General features: G+C 41.9%; 1 protein-coding gene across 2 annotated transcripts in view; it reads left to right on the top strand.

Moving 5' to 3' along the window:
* The first annotated feature begins 2240 nt into the window (after window positions 1–2240).
* ALCAM (activated leukocyte cell adhesion molecule) overlaps window positions 2241–14348 on the top strand; it is a 212635-nt gene continuing 200527 nt past the window's right edge. The window contains exon 1 of one of the 2 annotated variants that reach the window (XM_065913576.1): window positions 2241–2904. In XM_065913576.1, the coding sequence (XP_065769648.1) occupies window positions 2832–2904 (73 nt within the window). In that variant the 5' untranslated portion in view covers window positions 2241–2831. The remainder of the gene's footprint in view (window positions 2905–14348) is intronic. The other variant, XM_065913575.1, reaches the window with a different exon arrangement.

Raw genomic sequence — 14348 nt, 5'->3', positions numbered from 1 at the left:
CTAAAAGGAATACTAGAGCAACTGAGCACTACATACAATCATACTTGTCCTAACTGTACGTATGTATGGCATGCTCAGTTTATAGGATGTATTCTGATCCAACTTAGCTGCACATCTTTGAAGGTGGCCCTCTGATGTGTCATCACACTTTGATGATGAGACTGACTTTTGCTCAAGGTCACTCACTTGTGCAGAACAGGAGTTTTAACTAGACTCTTATTGCTCCCTAAAACCCAAGCTCCTGCTACTGTGCCTAGCCAACTATTTGTGTGATTTCCTTTAATCATGAGAGCAATCTCACAAGGCTGGCACTATTGTTGCCACTCTTTACAAGTAAGGAAACTGAGGCTTAGAGAGGTTGAGTTCATCAAGATCATGCAGCTGATAAATGTCAAAACCCAAATCAAACACTCTGCCTTTTGCAGATCCACTTTTTAACAATTATGCTATATTAACTCTCATCCCAAAATAAAGGGGATCAGATAGAGAGAGTTGAGGGGGAGAGGGGTCCAGGTTAAATATATAGTTAAGATGATTTGTCCCTGTAAAGCTACTTAGAACTGCTGTTAAAAGGGAAACAGTTCCCTAAAGGATTTCTACAGGATCCCATCGGAATGCTAGCAATGCAGTCAAACTTAACTCATACTGAGTTAATAAATACTGAATAAAAGGAATACTGAATTAAAAGGTGTTTGCCTCATAGCATTTGCCTTCTTGTAGGTCCATAGATGAAAATGAAATGTTCATGTTAAAACCAAGAGGGAGAAACTACTTATTTAGAGAGAAAAAAATATAAGAACTCTAGAATACTGTGAGTGTAATGTAAGAAGAACCAGGAACACAAGACTGGCAGCCTTTATCATAAAAATCACAGCGGAAGACGGAGCTTAGAGATTTCAGCATGAAAAGAAAAAGAATTCAAAGACTTGTGTGTGCACACGCGACCGTGCTCCCTCTTGTTTTATTATTTCTCCTGCCACCAACTCCGCTCATCCCCATCTAGCTGGTGACTCAAGCCTTCTGATGAAAGCGCAGTATGTGATGATTGCTAGTTGACATTCTCTTCTGCAGACTAGCCTCACACAGGGGTGACCCTGTGATGCACGGAAGGCTATTCAATGCCTTGGCGAAGTGGTTCTGGGACCAAGATTTTATTATGCTTCGTGGATGAGAGTTGTGATCCCACATCCCGGATTTAGAGTCACTAAGGGCTTCGACAGCTCCACCCAGGTGTTCTAGAGGAAAATATTCCTTCATGCTCTCTGTCTGATCTGAAAGCAACACAGCTTCCTAATGTTCCGCCTGGGAGGTGGTTTAATCTTTAGAAATTGCCGGAGAAGCCTGTCCATCTGCCGGCATGCCTGGCTTTTCTGAAACGGAAAAGAAGCTTGGCTGTTAGAGTAACTTGAAGATTTCTGTTTGTAACTTAAAGCCGCCGCTTAATTCAAAATAAAAAAGACACACGCTCTGGCTTTTGCAGACATTGGGGAAAATCTGTGTGACGAAGTATGGATCTAGAAATTCCTGATTTAATTTCCCCCGGAAAAGAGTAAATATTTTCTATTTGCAACTGGGCAATCAACCCAAGTGATCTGCCTGCAAAAGGTGTGTGCGAGAAGGGCCCGTGGGTGGGGAGGGGGGCGGGTAGAAGGAGGACTCAGCCTAATGAGCTGCTCCCCCCACCCCGCCAATCAGTCGCTGTCCATTTTAACTTCTGGGAGGCAAGTTCCCACCCTAGCCACCTCCTCCAGCCCCTCCCTCCCTCTTCTGCTCCCCTCCCCCCAATTTGGACCCAAAGTGAGAGCCCCTGGCGAGGTCCGTTCCCCCACCTCCCTGCCCTACTATTCCTTTTACAGAAGAAGCAGGCTGCGATATCACGGCCGAAAAGTCCCCGAGGAGTGAGTCAGTGAACGGGCGTCTGGGGGCAAACAGGGTGCAATCTGAACCGCGGCGAAGCTGCGTGGGCAGTGAGAAGTGAGATAGGTCTGAACGCAGCTCTGGTAACGACACTGCAAGTGGCGGTCTTGGAGGCCCTGCCGGGAGCCGGCTGCTTCTGGGTCCGCTTCCTATTGGCGGGCGTGGCCCCGGGGCGGAGCCACTCAGATGCCCCGCCCACCTGGGGCTCCAGGACGCGGCGCGCGCGACTTCCCAGCGGAGTTCCAGATCCCGCCTCAGCCTGGGACTTGGTCCTGCAGCGCCTCTAGGCTGCGGATCCCGCTCCTACCACCTGCGCTTGGCCGTACCTCCTGCGAAGCGGGGAGCAGCGAGGAGAGAGGGAGGGCGGAGGGAGGAGGAGAGCGGCAGCTTACACACGCCTTCCAGTCCCTCCACTCAGAGCAGCCCAGAGACCGCCGCTGGCGCCGCTGCTTTCGCCGCCGCCGCCGCCGCCGCCACCTGAGGAGACCGCCTGGACCTGTCGCCCCTCGGCTGCCACCCCCGGCAGTTCTTTCCTAACACCGGGCTTTTTATGCACACTGCCACTACCATTATTATTATCCCAAGAGAAGGAAAACAACAGACCCGCTAAAAAGAACCACGTATACCTTTCCGAATTACTCAAGTGTCTCCCGGGAAGAGAGGGTCGCCGGCCCCGGGAGGAGCAGCCAAAGGGGCCGAGGGCGGGTGTGGAAGGGGAGGCGGGAGGACTTGGGCCACTGCGTGGTGGAAAGTTGCGGGCGGCGGAGACGGGAAGGTGCAGCGCCACAGCCCAGAGGGCGGTGTGTCGGGGAGAAGCCTCTGCCCCCAGCGTCCGGAGCGCGAGCGCGCGGGGCCGGGGACGACGCCCCCTCCTGCGGCGCGGACTCTGTCGGTGGTCCCCGAGGAGGAGGAATATGGCTTCGAAGGCGGCCCCCTCCTGCCGTCTGGTCTTCTGCCTCTTGATCTCCGCTGCTGTCCTTAGGCCAGGTAAGAGCAGGGGCCTCGGAGCAGCCCCAGGGCGGCCTGGACCGGGGGGCAGCTTCCTAGGTCCCGGGCCCGGGCCTCGGGCCCCCCACCCCGCTGGGCGGCGCGCCCAGGCGGATGCGGGAGGTAAGGGACCGGCGGTGCGGGCACGGAGCTGGCCCTGGCTTCCCTCACCTGTGCCGCACGTTTGAGTCCGATCGCTTGGCTCAAGTTGGGGCAGCGACTGGGGGCACTGGATAAATCTCCAGGAAGTTTGGGTGCGGCCGGGGTCGGGGCTTCAGGGGGCCCGCAGGCAAGATTCGTCTGGCTCTCCCCCCTTCCCCCACGCGGCTCCCGCCTGGGTGGCGAGCTCTCGCCCTCTGACAACCCCTCGGGTATCAAAGTCCACGTCACTGCGCTCTGGGCAGTTTTCCTTTCGCCTAGCTCTCAGAGGCAGTAACTCGCGCTTTTTCATGATAAATCCCCTGGTGACTTCCCCTGGGTGAGAGGTGAAGAAAGGAAGGGAGGGCTTTCCTCTTTGGAACCGCTGAAAAGCTCCGGCCGCGGCTTGGAAGCCCCTTCGTCCATTGTCTGGGTGGGTTGTGAGGGTGGGGGTGACGGCGGGCAAAGGACGCAGCCTGGACTGGAGTCCGCAGCCAGGTCTGCGCGCCCTTAGTGAGGGGGCTGAGGATTGGTCAGGACCCGTGATCCGACCTCAGTTTTCAGTTCTGTACTGAGACTCATAAGGGGGGGAAAAAAAAACCAACCAACAACTAATATATCTCGCCTGGGAATCCCTTTCCTCACCCTTGGGGACGTCCCCTGGCGCTGTCATCCTCGAGACCCGCTGGGTGGCTGACAGGAGTTGATCCTCCCAGGGCGTTCCGCGTGCTCGCAGTCGCTTGACAGAGCAGCAGGTTAATTTTTCCCTTGACTTGAGGATTTGGGGGGACATTCTTTTCTCCCTTTGAAGTTTTGATCTGTAGCCCCTCCTAGACAGTTGAAGATAAAACTCCTACTTCCTGTTATTCTGGCTTCTGTTTGTCCTCTTGCTCCTTGCTTTAGTTTTTATCAAAGGAAAACTCACTTGCTTTTCGCATCTTTTATTTCTGCACATACCTTGAGTTGTTGGCAAGCTCAGGTCAAAGCAGAGGTTTGAAAGCCTCTGGATCTCTCCCAGGAAAGGGGGGAAGAGTGAGGCTGGGGGTTAGAGCCTGAAGATCCCTGGTGTTGGTGAACTGCCGCCGCTGTGTGTGTTAGTGATGGTGGCACGCGGGAGGTGGGTGCCCTCCCCAGATCGGGTCTCTTTTAAAGTTACGTTTCTATTTGAAGCAATGAGCTCACCTGCTGAGGAAGAGAAAGAGGGGTCTGTGACAGATCGCCGGTTCCGGGGCTGCGAGTGTGAAGCCAGAGTTGAACCGGATTGAAAGCTGGTGCGGTGGGGCGAGAACACCCGAGAGGGAGGATGGGGAGACCCCCTTGGGTCAGGCACTGTACAGATCTCACTTTTTCCAGATCCCAGTGTCCGGTGTGGGAAGGAAGGGCACTCACTCGGGAGCCGAGGGGAGAGGAGGGAGTGTGAGGCTGCTGTAGTTTGTAAAATGCAAAGATCCACACGCCTACAGTTGGTTTTAACCCCCTCGCCACCTTGAGAATGTAATCTCACCTACACCCCCCCACCCCCACCCCCGGACCGCATGCACACGCCCAGTTTCCTTTTCAGTGCTGGAATTTATTTTCAGTTGGGCCACCTCGGAGGACAGGTTTTTCCGCACTTGTAATTGCTATAAAGGGAGAGGTTCCTCTTTCGGATCTTGGGGCGACTCTTTTGGCTCAGCAAGCTCGCGTTTCTCTCCGACACCCGGCTGCGCGGTTCCAGCCAGCCCCGGAGGGCTCCGTTACCGCTGCCTACCCGCCACTGATGTGCGGGTCGGAAAGCTCGGATGCTCAGATCGGTGCTTTCCTTGAATTTACCCGGCTGACATATGCTCCAGATTCTCCGTACGGCATGTGTGTTTTGAAAGAAAGGATTATGACACTAAAACCGCCATGTCCAGATTCTGGACGCAAGTCTTGGACGGCAAGTGCGCCTCCTTCGGATCCCTCAGCACGGCCGAGCCCAGTGGGGATGCAGTGCCAGCAGCTGGCTTAGGCGAAGGGACTAACTGCCCCGCGTGCAGCCCTTCATTTCCGGAGCCGTTTTGACAGAGTGTTTAGAAACCTAGAGTTTGTGAAACTGCCCCTGCAGGTCTTCCCGTCTATAGTCACTATATAGCATTGAAATCAATATATTGTAGGCATGGTATGTAGTCTGTTTTGAAGGGAGAGGGAGGATTATCTATGAACCACGGAAAATGAATTCGGCGATAAAGGCGATGAAGTATGTGTTCAGCATCTGAGGGAGCAAGAATCTCATTATTCTCGTAGAAAGAGCGTCAGCCTGTGGTGACATTTTGTATTGCTTTTAAAAGGGCTTTCCTTGGTTATTTACAGGAAGGTGGGGTCCTGTAATTAACTATCTCTTCTCTTGGGTCATCTGTGCGCACTCCTCTCTGCAATGTTTCTGAATTGCTCACTGATATAAGGTTCATTCCAAAACACAAGCACCCTTGAAACTGCCCACCCCCCCACCCCCCAGTGAAATACTATGTTCGGAATGCATCTGTTTATCTCAAGAGGCCTTGGGAAAAACATCAAATAATGTCCTTCCAGACTACCTCATGTGGGACTATTAAAATTTATAATTTCAAAACTGCAAACTGCTTAGAAGCCAATAATATTGCTGTTTCCTTGATGATTTACTTAATCCAATAGCAATTTATAATTTAATAGGGCACTATTTACAGTAAACTGCTTTTCTAGGTTTGTTTCAGGACCATTTACCTTCAGGCACTTGAGCAAGTCATTTCACCATCCTTGGGCTTCAGTATCCGCATATATGAGGGAAAGGGTGGACTGAGGCTCTGCTGAGAGCTCTGCCCGCTCAAAACTCTGTTCCTAATGACCTGGAGTAAAAAGCTCATTTAGGCAAGGCAGAGTCATTTTCCAATTGTGTTTTTCTAATGCTTTCAGACAGTCTGGACAGACACAATTCCTATAAATTCTATTACTAGAAGAATGTGAGTGGCTCCCATTTGCTAGTTTCCCGTCTTTTCTCCTTCTTTTTAAACTCGTATCTTGTGCTTACTCCTCTGGGCCTGAATCAGACTATTAAAAATTGTATAATAGAATTAGTCTTCCATTCTCCTGGTAAAAGGGATCCCAACAGTCAGAAAAGGCTTTGGGTTGTAAAAAAAAAAAAAAAAAACAACCAAAAAACAGAGAAACCCTTTACTGCAGCCCATCCCTTCTGGAAGACTGGCTGTAGTTAAACTTCATATATAGTTCCTAGAATAAAATGTAGGTCATGGTTTATGCTAATACATTCAAAGTCTTATATGTACACATTAAAAATGCTCCTAAACAAACTTGATTTGCTTCATAGTTGTATGTACAATACAGAAGGAAATAGAATATAATAATGCTTTTGTGTCACTTTTGAAATCTGTAGAAATCCAAAATATTTTTATGACTAGATTCTAAACTTTTTCTGACTTTTTAGAAAGTCTAAACCAGCTTGTCTTTAAAAATAGAAATTTAGAAGAAATGCTTCTCTATTGTTGACTTATTAAAAAGAAAAAAAATCAACAAAAACCTACTTCGAGACTCCTAAAAGTTAACAAAAAATTCTTTATATTGGTATTAGTACTCATGTGTTCAGTTTGTAGCTATGCTGCATAAGAATTTTGTAACCTTGAGGAAGTTATTTTTCTACTCCTTTTTATTTCCCATCTGTAAAATTATCTCCCTGTGTAGTGTATCATTCTGATTTTGGTGAGATTAGTAACTCCCTTGCTCAGCATTTTGAATCTTTCAAGTAAAACATGCTATATTAAGACTTTTATTACATCCTTAATAGAGTAACACTTTTAAATTTATTACACTTAATTATCACTTTGACCTTTTTATTAAAAACAGGCAAAAATGTTTTGTTTTTTTCCCCTTTTTGCACTCAAGTTTTCATGACACTAAATATAGGCCTTTGTAAAACCAAGCACTAAGTTGTCAGCATTATTTACTGTAAGATGGCAGCTTTTTGTCATATAATATTTTAAATGCTTTATAATTACCTTGTTTTATATTCCCAAACACACCTCTTTTTGTTCTAGTCATCTATTTCACATAAAACGTCATCAAAGAGTTCTAGCTCTCTGGAACAATTCACTCAAGTAGACACATGCAATGTGTATCCCAAATATACTGGAGAGCAACATAGGTGTAGCTATGATAAAAGAGTAACTCAGCCTGTGTGTATACACAGAAACTTTAATTTCCCTCAAAGTGTTAATTTTATTCTTAATTGTTAGATTTTCACAAAGGCCCATTTTATTTCTCACACATGATTTTATGTAGCATATTAAGAATTGAGCTAACTTATTGAAATACTAAAGAAAATTTTCTTGGGAGTGGTTAAGTGATGAATTAATGTTTATTTGATTATTACTTTTGGATATCAGCTCCTTTTGATTTTCAATACAGATTGAAAAAGACAGGAAAAATGTCAATTTATATTTCTCATTACTTTTTTATTAGGGCAGAAGTTTCCTTTTCCTGTGGAGAACAAAGCCAAGACTAAAATATATCTTAAAAAAAGGATATTATCGGCTTTTGATAAGGTTAAATCCTACAGTTATTACAAGTATCCCTATAGTGTACAAAATATCATATATTTATAGTTACTGATATTTTCATCCAGCTAATTTCTCTGTTTAAATAACAAAATTTATGTTCTCTCCCCCAAACATATTAGACAGAATACCATATATATTTCAGCTAGGACTAGTTCCAAATGTGCTGTAGTATTCAGTAATTGTTTTATGGTAACCTATTATCAGATCCCATTATTGTAGTGTATGTTCCAAGAATGAAATTAGCTTTTAGTGCTTCCTCTTTTATTTATCCAGTCAGTTCTCAATTATCTATTCTATTCAAGGGGCAATCAGAGTTGTGCAAAATCCAAAAATTTCTAATCAAAGGATTACATAATTCAACTTTGAGTTGAGGTACTTCAGTGAACATGACTATGTCTGACCTTCTAAGAATTCATGAAAGTGAAAGTGAAAGTGAAGTCACTCAGTCCTGTCCTACTCTTTGTGACCTTGGACTGTAGCCTACCAGGCTCCTCTGTCCATGGGATTCTCCAGGCAAGAGTACTAGAGTGGGTTGCCATTTCCTTCTCCATAAAAATTCATAGTATTGCAATATAATGAAATTATGGGAGAAAAGTCTAATCAGAAATTAGACAGCTGTCCAGTTTCTCTGGCTTGCTTCCCTGCCTTTTTCCTCCCTAAAACTCTGTTCTCTGTCACTCCGTGACCCATACGTCATGGTAGATCCAAGACACTCCTGGTTTATGCCTGGTTTATTCAATTATTAATGGCACCCTTTCACTCTCAGAAACGCAGTTTGGATGGCAAATTATATGGTCACAATAATTATTGACTTGACTGTCTATGTGTCTTTCTTAGAATACTTAAGTTAGAATACTACAGTTAAGGCATTCCTCATCCTGACACACTGCTTATTTCTAACCTTTTTATTTTAAGTATCAGCTACAGTGAAATATCAGTAAGGGGTTATATGTTTCTTTAATGTCAAGTTCGACAGAGATATAAGGTTATGGCTGGAACCCCTGAATATTGTAGTATGTGTGAAACATTAAGGATTCCATGGACTGGAGTGGAAATCAAATTGACCTGAGATGCCAAGAGAGTAGTGGTGTTTGAAATTCACCTGAGAGCTATACTTAGCCATGGAGTTATCTAGGGAAGGCCTATTTCAGTTTGATTCTGAAATCCTTTCTTAGCCAGCTGCACAATTCTCATTCTGTTCTGTAAAGTTTCTCAGTAGCTCCACTGTCAATTTCGATCTAATAATAAATTACCAAGGATATCTATCCAGTTGAAGGAGAGTTTCGAGCCTTTTTGTACATGTGAGCTACAGTTCCATCAGCTAGATATGGTGACCTGACTTGCAACAGCCAATAACATGGCCAGGACAGTCGGTGTCAAGACTGACTATTCCTGATTGGTCACTCACAGGTTGTTTGGTTCATCTGTCTCTGAGGGTCTCAGATATACAGAAAACTCCAAAAGCAAATGGAGGTGGGAAATGTGAGAGGGTATTATCTAAGCACACAGTTAAAGGGTGCATAGATTTGTCCTTATTAATAGGATAGATTGAAGGGAGAGGGCATTGGACACTGTGGCTAAAACTCTTATCAGCATATTCTTAAGTACTTTCCCTAATAGTTGAGAGGTTTCTGGTTTTCTAGCTCCAAATCAAGCAAAAAACAAAAAGAAGTCTTGCTACTCTTATTAAAATTTTGAACCACAGTGTGTCAGTTAACTATGCCACATAATAAAGTACTCCAAAATATAATGGTTTAAAACAGCAACTGCCTTATGTAGTTCGTTATTTTTCAGTTTGGCAATTTAGACTGGGCATTTGGGTGCTTTTCTGGTTTTAGTTCCATATCATTCTACTGTAGTCTGCTGTGGGTCAGACTATGTAGCTTTGCATTTGAGATTTAACTGGTTGTTGTTCAGGAAAAATTAATTCTTTTCCATAGTCTTTCATTTTCTGATTGGCTTCCATAGGCTAGTTCTCTTGATGGAAGCCGGATTCTGAGAGAAGGCAGAAGTGTGCAAGTCTTCTGGAAAACCATTCTGCCACATTCTGTTTGTAAAGACAAATTTCAAGCCCAGCTCAAATTCAAGGGTGGGGAAATCATCTCCATTTATTGAATGGAAGGAGCTAAAATCACTTTGCTAAAGGGGTTGATAAAGACCAGGAGAGAGGGTTAGTATTATTTTTGCAATCAGTCTGCCTCTCACAATAGTAGTGAGGGGTGTGGCAGTAGCAGGGGTCCTTCCTACAGATCCTTAACTCCACATCCACAGTTTACACCCTTCTTTTCCAGATTATTAGGCACAAAATATTATAGCGGCTCACATATTGTAGAGCAGTGTCCAGTAAGAATACTGTTGCCCACTGTTCAAAATTTTCCCCTGGAATAAAATCATGGCAAGTTTAATCTGTGTATGTGTGTGTGTATGTGTATGCGGAGAGAGAGACTGAAGGGTTAAAGGCATGCAATTCATGATCAGAAGCTAAAATGTGGTAGAAGAGGGGTTACTGGGAAACTGAGAAGGTGTCTGAGACCTCCGTCTTCTTCAGTTCTTCTGTTGACAGCTAAGATAGAGGAAGATACAGGTAAAGAAAAGTAAAATTTGAAAGAAACTTTACCACCATTTTTGGGGAAAACGATGTTTTTAGTTTGATGTATGTTTAGACCCATAGGTTCAAGGTTTTAGAGCTATGAAGAACCTTAAAAGTACTTAGCTACTTGCCTAAGTATAACCAAGCCAAAATTAATTAAAACTCTTGTCAATTAACCATTCAGCATATATAATAGCATTCAAATTGTGTTCAGTATGTGCAAAGGATTGAGCTTGGTGCTGGGGATACAGTAATAAACTAGCTACTAAATAGCCAAGTCCTTCATGTCAAGAAATTATGTTCTCTCTGGGAAACTGACATAACTCAGCTAATTATATAATTATTGGATAGAACTTTTGCTAAGTACTACAAGGATGCATAAAGAACATTTTACATCAGTGTGACCAAATTTGGTCTGGAGATTAGGAAAACAAATCAGAAAGGTTCTTTCAGGAAGTGATATCTAAAGTTGAGAGATAATTAAGCAGAAGATATGAACTGAAGGAATGAGATGAGTGAATACACTAAGGAGAAGGAATATGGTTCTCACTCCTAGAGGTAACCAGGAATTCCTTGACGTTGTTCAGATTCTTTTTTGTAATTTCCCTAATTTACTTACCAGTTATGGGGTTCAGCAGAGGATCTCTTTGATTTTATTCAAATTCTTGTATACTAACACATATTTGCATGTATACTTTCTCCACTTTAAAAATACGTAGGAGAAAAAAAATTTTTTTAAATAAAATAAAAATACCTAGGGGGAACCTACTCTACATACCATTTTGTACTTTTTCATTTAGAAGCACATTTTGGAGAATAAGAGAATATCTAATTATCAGCACATCTCTACCTCATTTTTTCACATGGTGTATTGGAATTTATTATGCATACCATATTTAACCATTTCCCCAGTTCTTGGAAATGTCGATTTTCCCCTAATCTTTATTACAGACAATATGGTGGTGAACATTTTAATACTGGTTCTTGTTCATAAGATCAATTATGTTGGCAGGAAAATATCTTAGAAGTGAAATCGTTGAGTCAAAGAATATATGTATTTTACATTTAGAAAGAGATTCTATTAATAATTACAGTTCAAAGAACATATACTGAATTATATACTTAAAAGTTGCTAAGGAAGTAGATCTTAAAAGTTTTCATCACAGAAAATAATTCTAACTATGTATGGAGATGATGGTTAACTAAACTTATTGTGGTTGATGGTTTTTGCAATATATACATCTATAAAATCATTATGTTGTACACCTAAAACAAATGTATGTCAATTATATCTGTATTTAAAAATGAAATATGTATCTTTGAGAAGTTTCCTCAGCAGCTCCGCAGTAAAGAATCTGCCTTTACAGCTCAGCAGTAAAGAACCCAATGCAGGAGCCTCAGAAGACCTTGGTTTGATCCCTGAGATGGGAAGGTCCCCTGGAGAAGGACATGGCAACTCACTCCAGTATTCTTGTGTGGAGAATCCCATGGACAGAGGAGCCTAGAGGGCTATGGTCCATAGTGTTATGAAGAGTCGGACATGACTGAAGCGACTTAGCACGCAGGGACATATCTTTAATTGCAACAAAGGTATATGCAGATGCACCTTTCCCATACTTCTCCTCTACTATTACTATAACTTTTAAAAAACCAGGATAATATGTTAATTCTTATTTATTTAGAGCTTGTGGGAGAAGTGAGAATTACAGGAATAATTGGCACACATCTTTATGTAAGGGAAAACTCTAGACAGCTTGATGTCTAACTTGAATATGCAGGAGTTGTTGTTCAGTCGCTAAGTTGTGGCCAGCTCTTTTAACGACCCCATGAAATGTAGCCTGGCAGGCTCCTCTGTCCATGGGCTTTCCCAGACAAGAATGCTGGAGTGGGGTGCCATTTCCTTCTCCAGAAGACCTTCCCCACCCAGGGACTGAACCCGTGTTTCCTGCATTGGAAGGTTGATTCTTTACCACTGAGCCACCGGGGAAGCCCCAATATACAGGAGGGTGTGTGCATGCGCAGTCATGACCCTGGAGCCACAAATGCAGGAAAGAAGTGCATTTATTATGAATTATTATCATTGCTATTTCCACATAAGATGGGTAACTTTTAGAACATAAACCATATAATCATAAGCCATATTTGTTTCCATTTTAGAAGACTCATACTCTGTGGGATGAGATTAACTGAAGCAGTGGATTAGGAGGGAGCAAGATGTGAACCTTAAGAGTAGTTGATAATGCTTTACATTACACAAGTGGTTTCCAGGTATTCATGTTAGTTCATTGTGGATGCAATACACATTTGTGGCTGATCTCACTAACACCATTTTCTAAACCCTATTTAATAAGTTTTACTGAATAGACCTCATTTTTAAGTAAATCATATTTTGAACAGTTCTTCCAAGTTTGTTTTAACAGAATTGTCAAAATTTTTTTTGAGCTGATAAAAATACCATCTTCCATAAGTTTATAAAAAATATCAGTGCTATTACATATGTTTCACCCTGTAATTTTTGGCCCGATTATGGAAATGAGTAAAGTATAATTTTACAATCACTTTTATGTGGAGAAACCATAAAATATATACATGAAGTTTCCAACAAGTATATGCTGAAGATATATTTTTAAAAGGCAACAAGCGCTCATAATGGATTTACTGTATGTACATACTGTAATTTTATGAATAAAGTAATTTCTGCCTAGCATTTACTTTTAAATATCCAAACTTGTGGCCTTCATTCTGTAGGCATTTTTCTTTACCTGGTGATAGGTATGACACTTTCTAAGAAAAATGTTTATGTTGGTCATAAGGCATAGGTTTTATATTTTTGCAGAGATGAGCAAAATATGAATAATGAATAATGCTTTTGATATCAAATCTAAGAGTAAAATATAATATATATTTGGATTTACCCTGTTGGATTAATCTTTTATGAAGCCCAACTCCAGTGTATCATAATTTAATTCTCAAATAGAAAATTTCCTTTAGAATTGACTGATTAGTATATGATAAAACTGCTTTTCTTATCATACTGGAATGGCAAATAAATATGTTTATTAAAACAAAACCTGCATCAACTCAGCTGTTTTTCTCTTTGCTGATAAGTATGTCTTCTTTCTAAAATAAATGATAAAACAGTAAAAAGAGTAGAGTTTCCAGGTATGGTTTGGAGGTTATCATTTTCTAGAAATGATCCTCAATATTGAACTAAAAAGGATTTGAGTTACCTGAGTAGTGATTTTGTGTGTGTGTGTGTGTACACTGTGGTTATACCTCAGTGGTATTAAAAAATAATTGCTTAATTTTTGTAGACTGTCACTGCTTACAGATTTCACAGACTGTCAGTACATAGCATATATTCCATTGCACAAGAGCTCAAGAACTTGGGCTCTGGGTCAGAACAATAGTTTGATTACTGTCTCTTGCCTTTATATTCTCGTTTGTTAAACGAGGATTACAATACTATCAAGTTCACTTGATGTGAATATTCAAGAAGGTAATGAATGCATAGTGCATGACTCAGTGCCTAGCACAAAGTGGACTCTCAACCAATAATAATCATTATGAATCACGTTTTTCAGTATTCATAATATTATAATAAGTGTCAGTTTATTTGTAACAGAAAAATCTGTGAAATACCTCACTTTACTGGCTGGAAGATATATTTAGTTCCATTAAAGTACATTTTTGAGTTTCCATAACAAAATTGGAATTCCTATTCTTATTAGGACATATCATAGTCCCAGTATCTGTCAAGTAACTTTTCAGTTTTACAAACTCAAGGAAAACAAAAGAAAAACACAAATTGAAAATTGCAACCTTAAAATGTAATTTCCTGCAAACAAAAATCGTTAAAGAAAAATAACACTGTAAAATTATAAAGACATAAGCAATTTATAATACTATTCTTAGAAATTGATGTTGCATATGTGCTTCTATAATTTGAAAAGTAGAGCTTAGAAAGGGAAAAGTTTTACAATATTATAATAGAGTTGTTTTGAAGGTAAAATTATGATTTTAAATACAAGATGCATTTTCTCAACCATAATTCAATAGAGGGAGCTCCACTACTTTACTTTTGTGAGCACTGTAGCATGCTTCTATTTATTATGATTTTCTGGTGACCTCTAATTTAATAATGAAAT

The sequence above is a fragment of the Muntiacus reevesi genome, chromosome 21 (assembly GCF_963930625.1).
Source record: "Muntiacus reevesi chromosome 21, mMunRee1.1, whole genome shotgun sequence".
NCBI classification, from domain to species: domain Eukaryota; kingdom Metazoa; phylum Chordata; class Mammalia; order Artiodactyla; family Cervidae; genus Muntiacus; species Muntiacus reevesi.
Note: the sequence above shows the minus strand (reverse complement) of the source record. Positions and strands in the feature narration are given on the sequence as shown.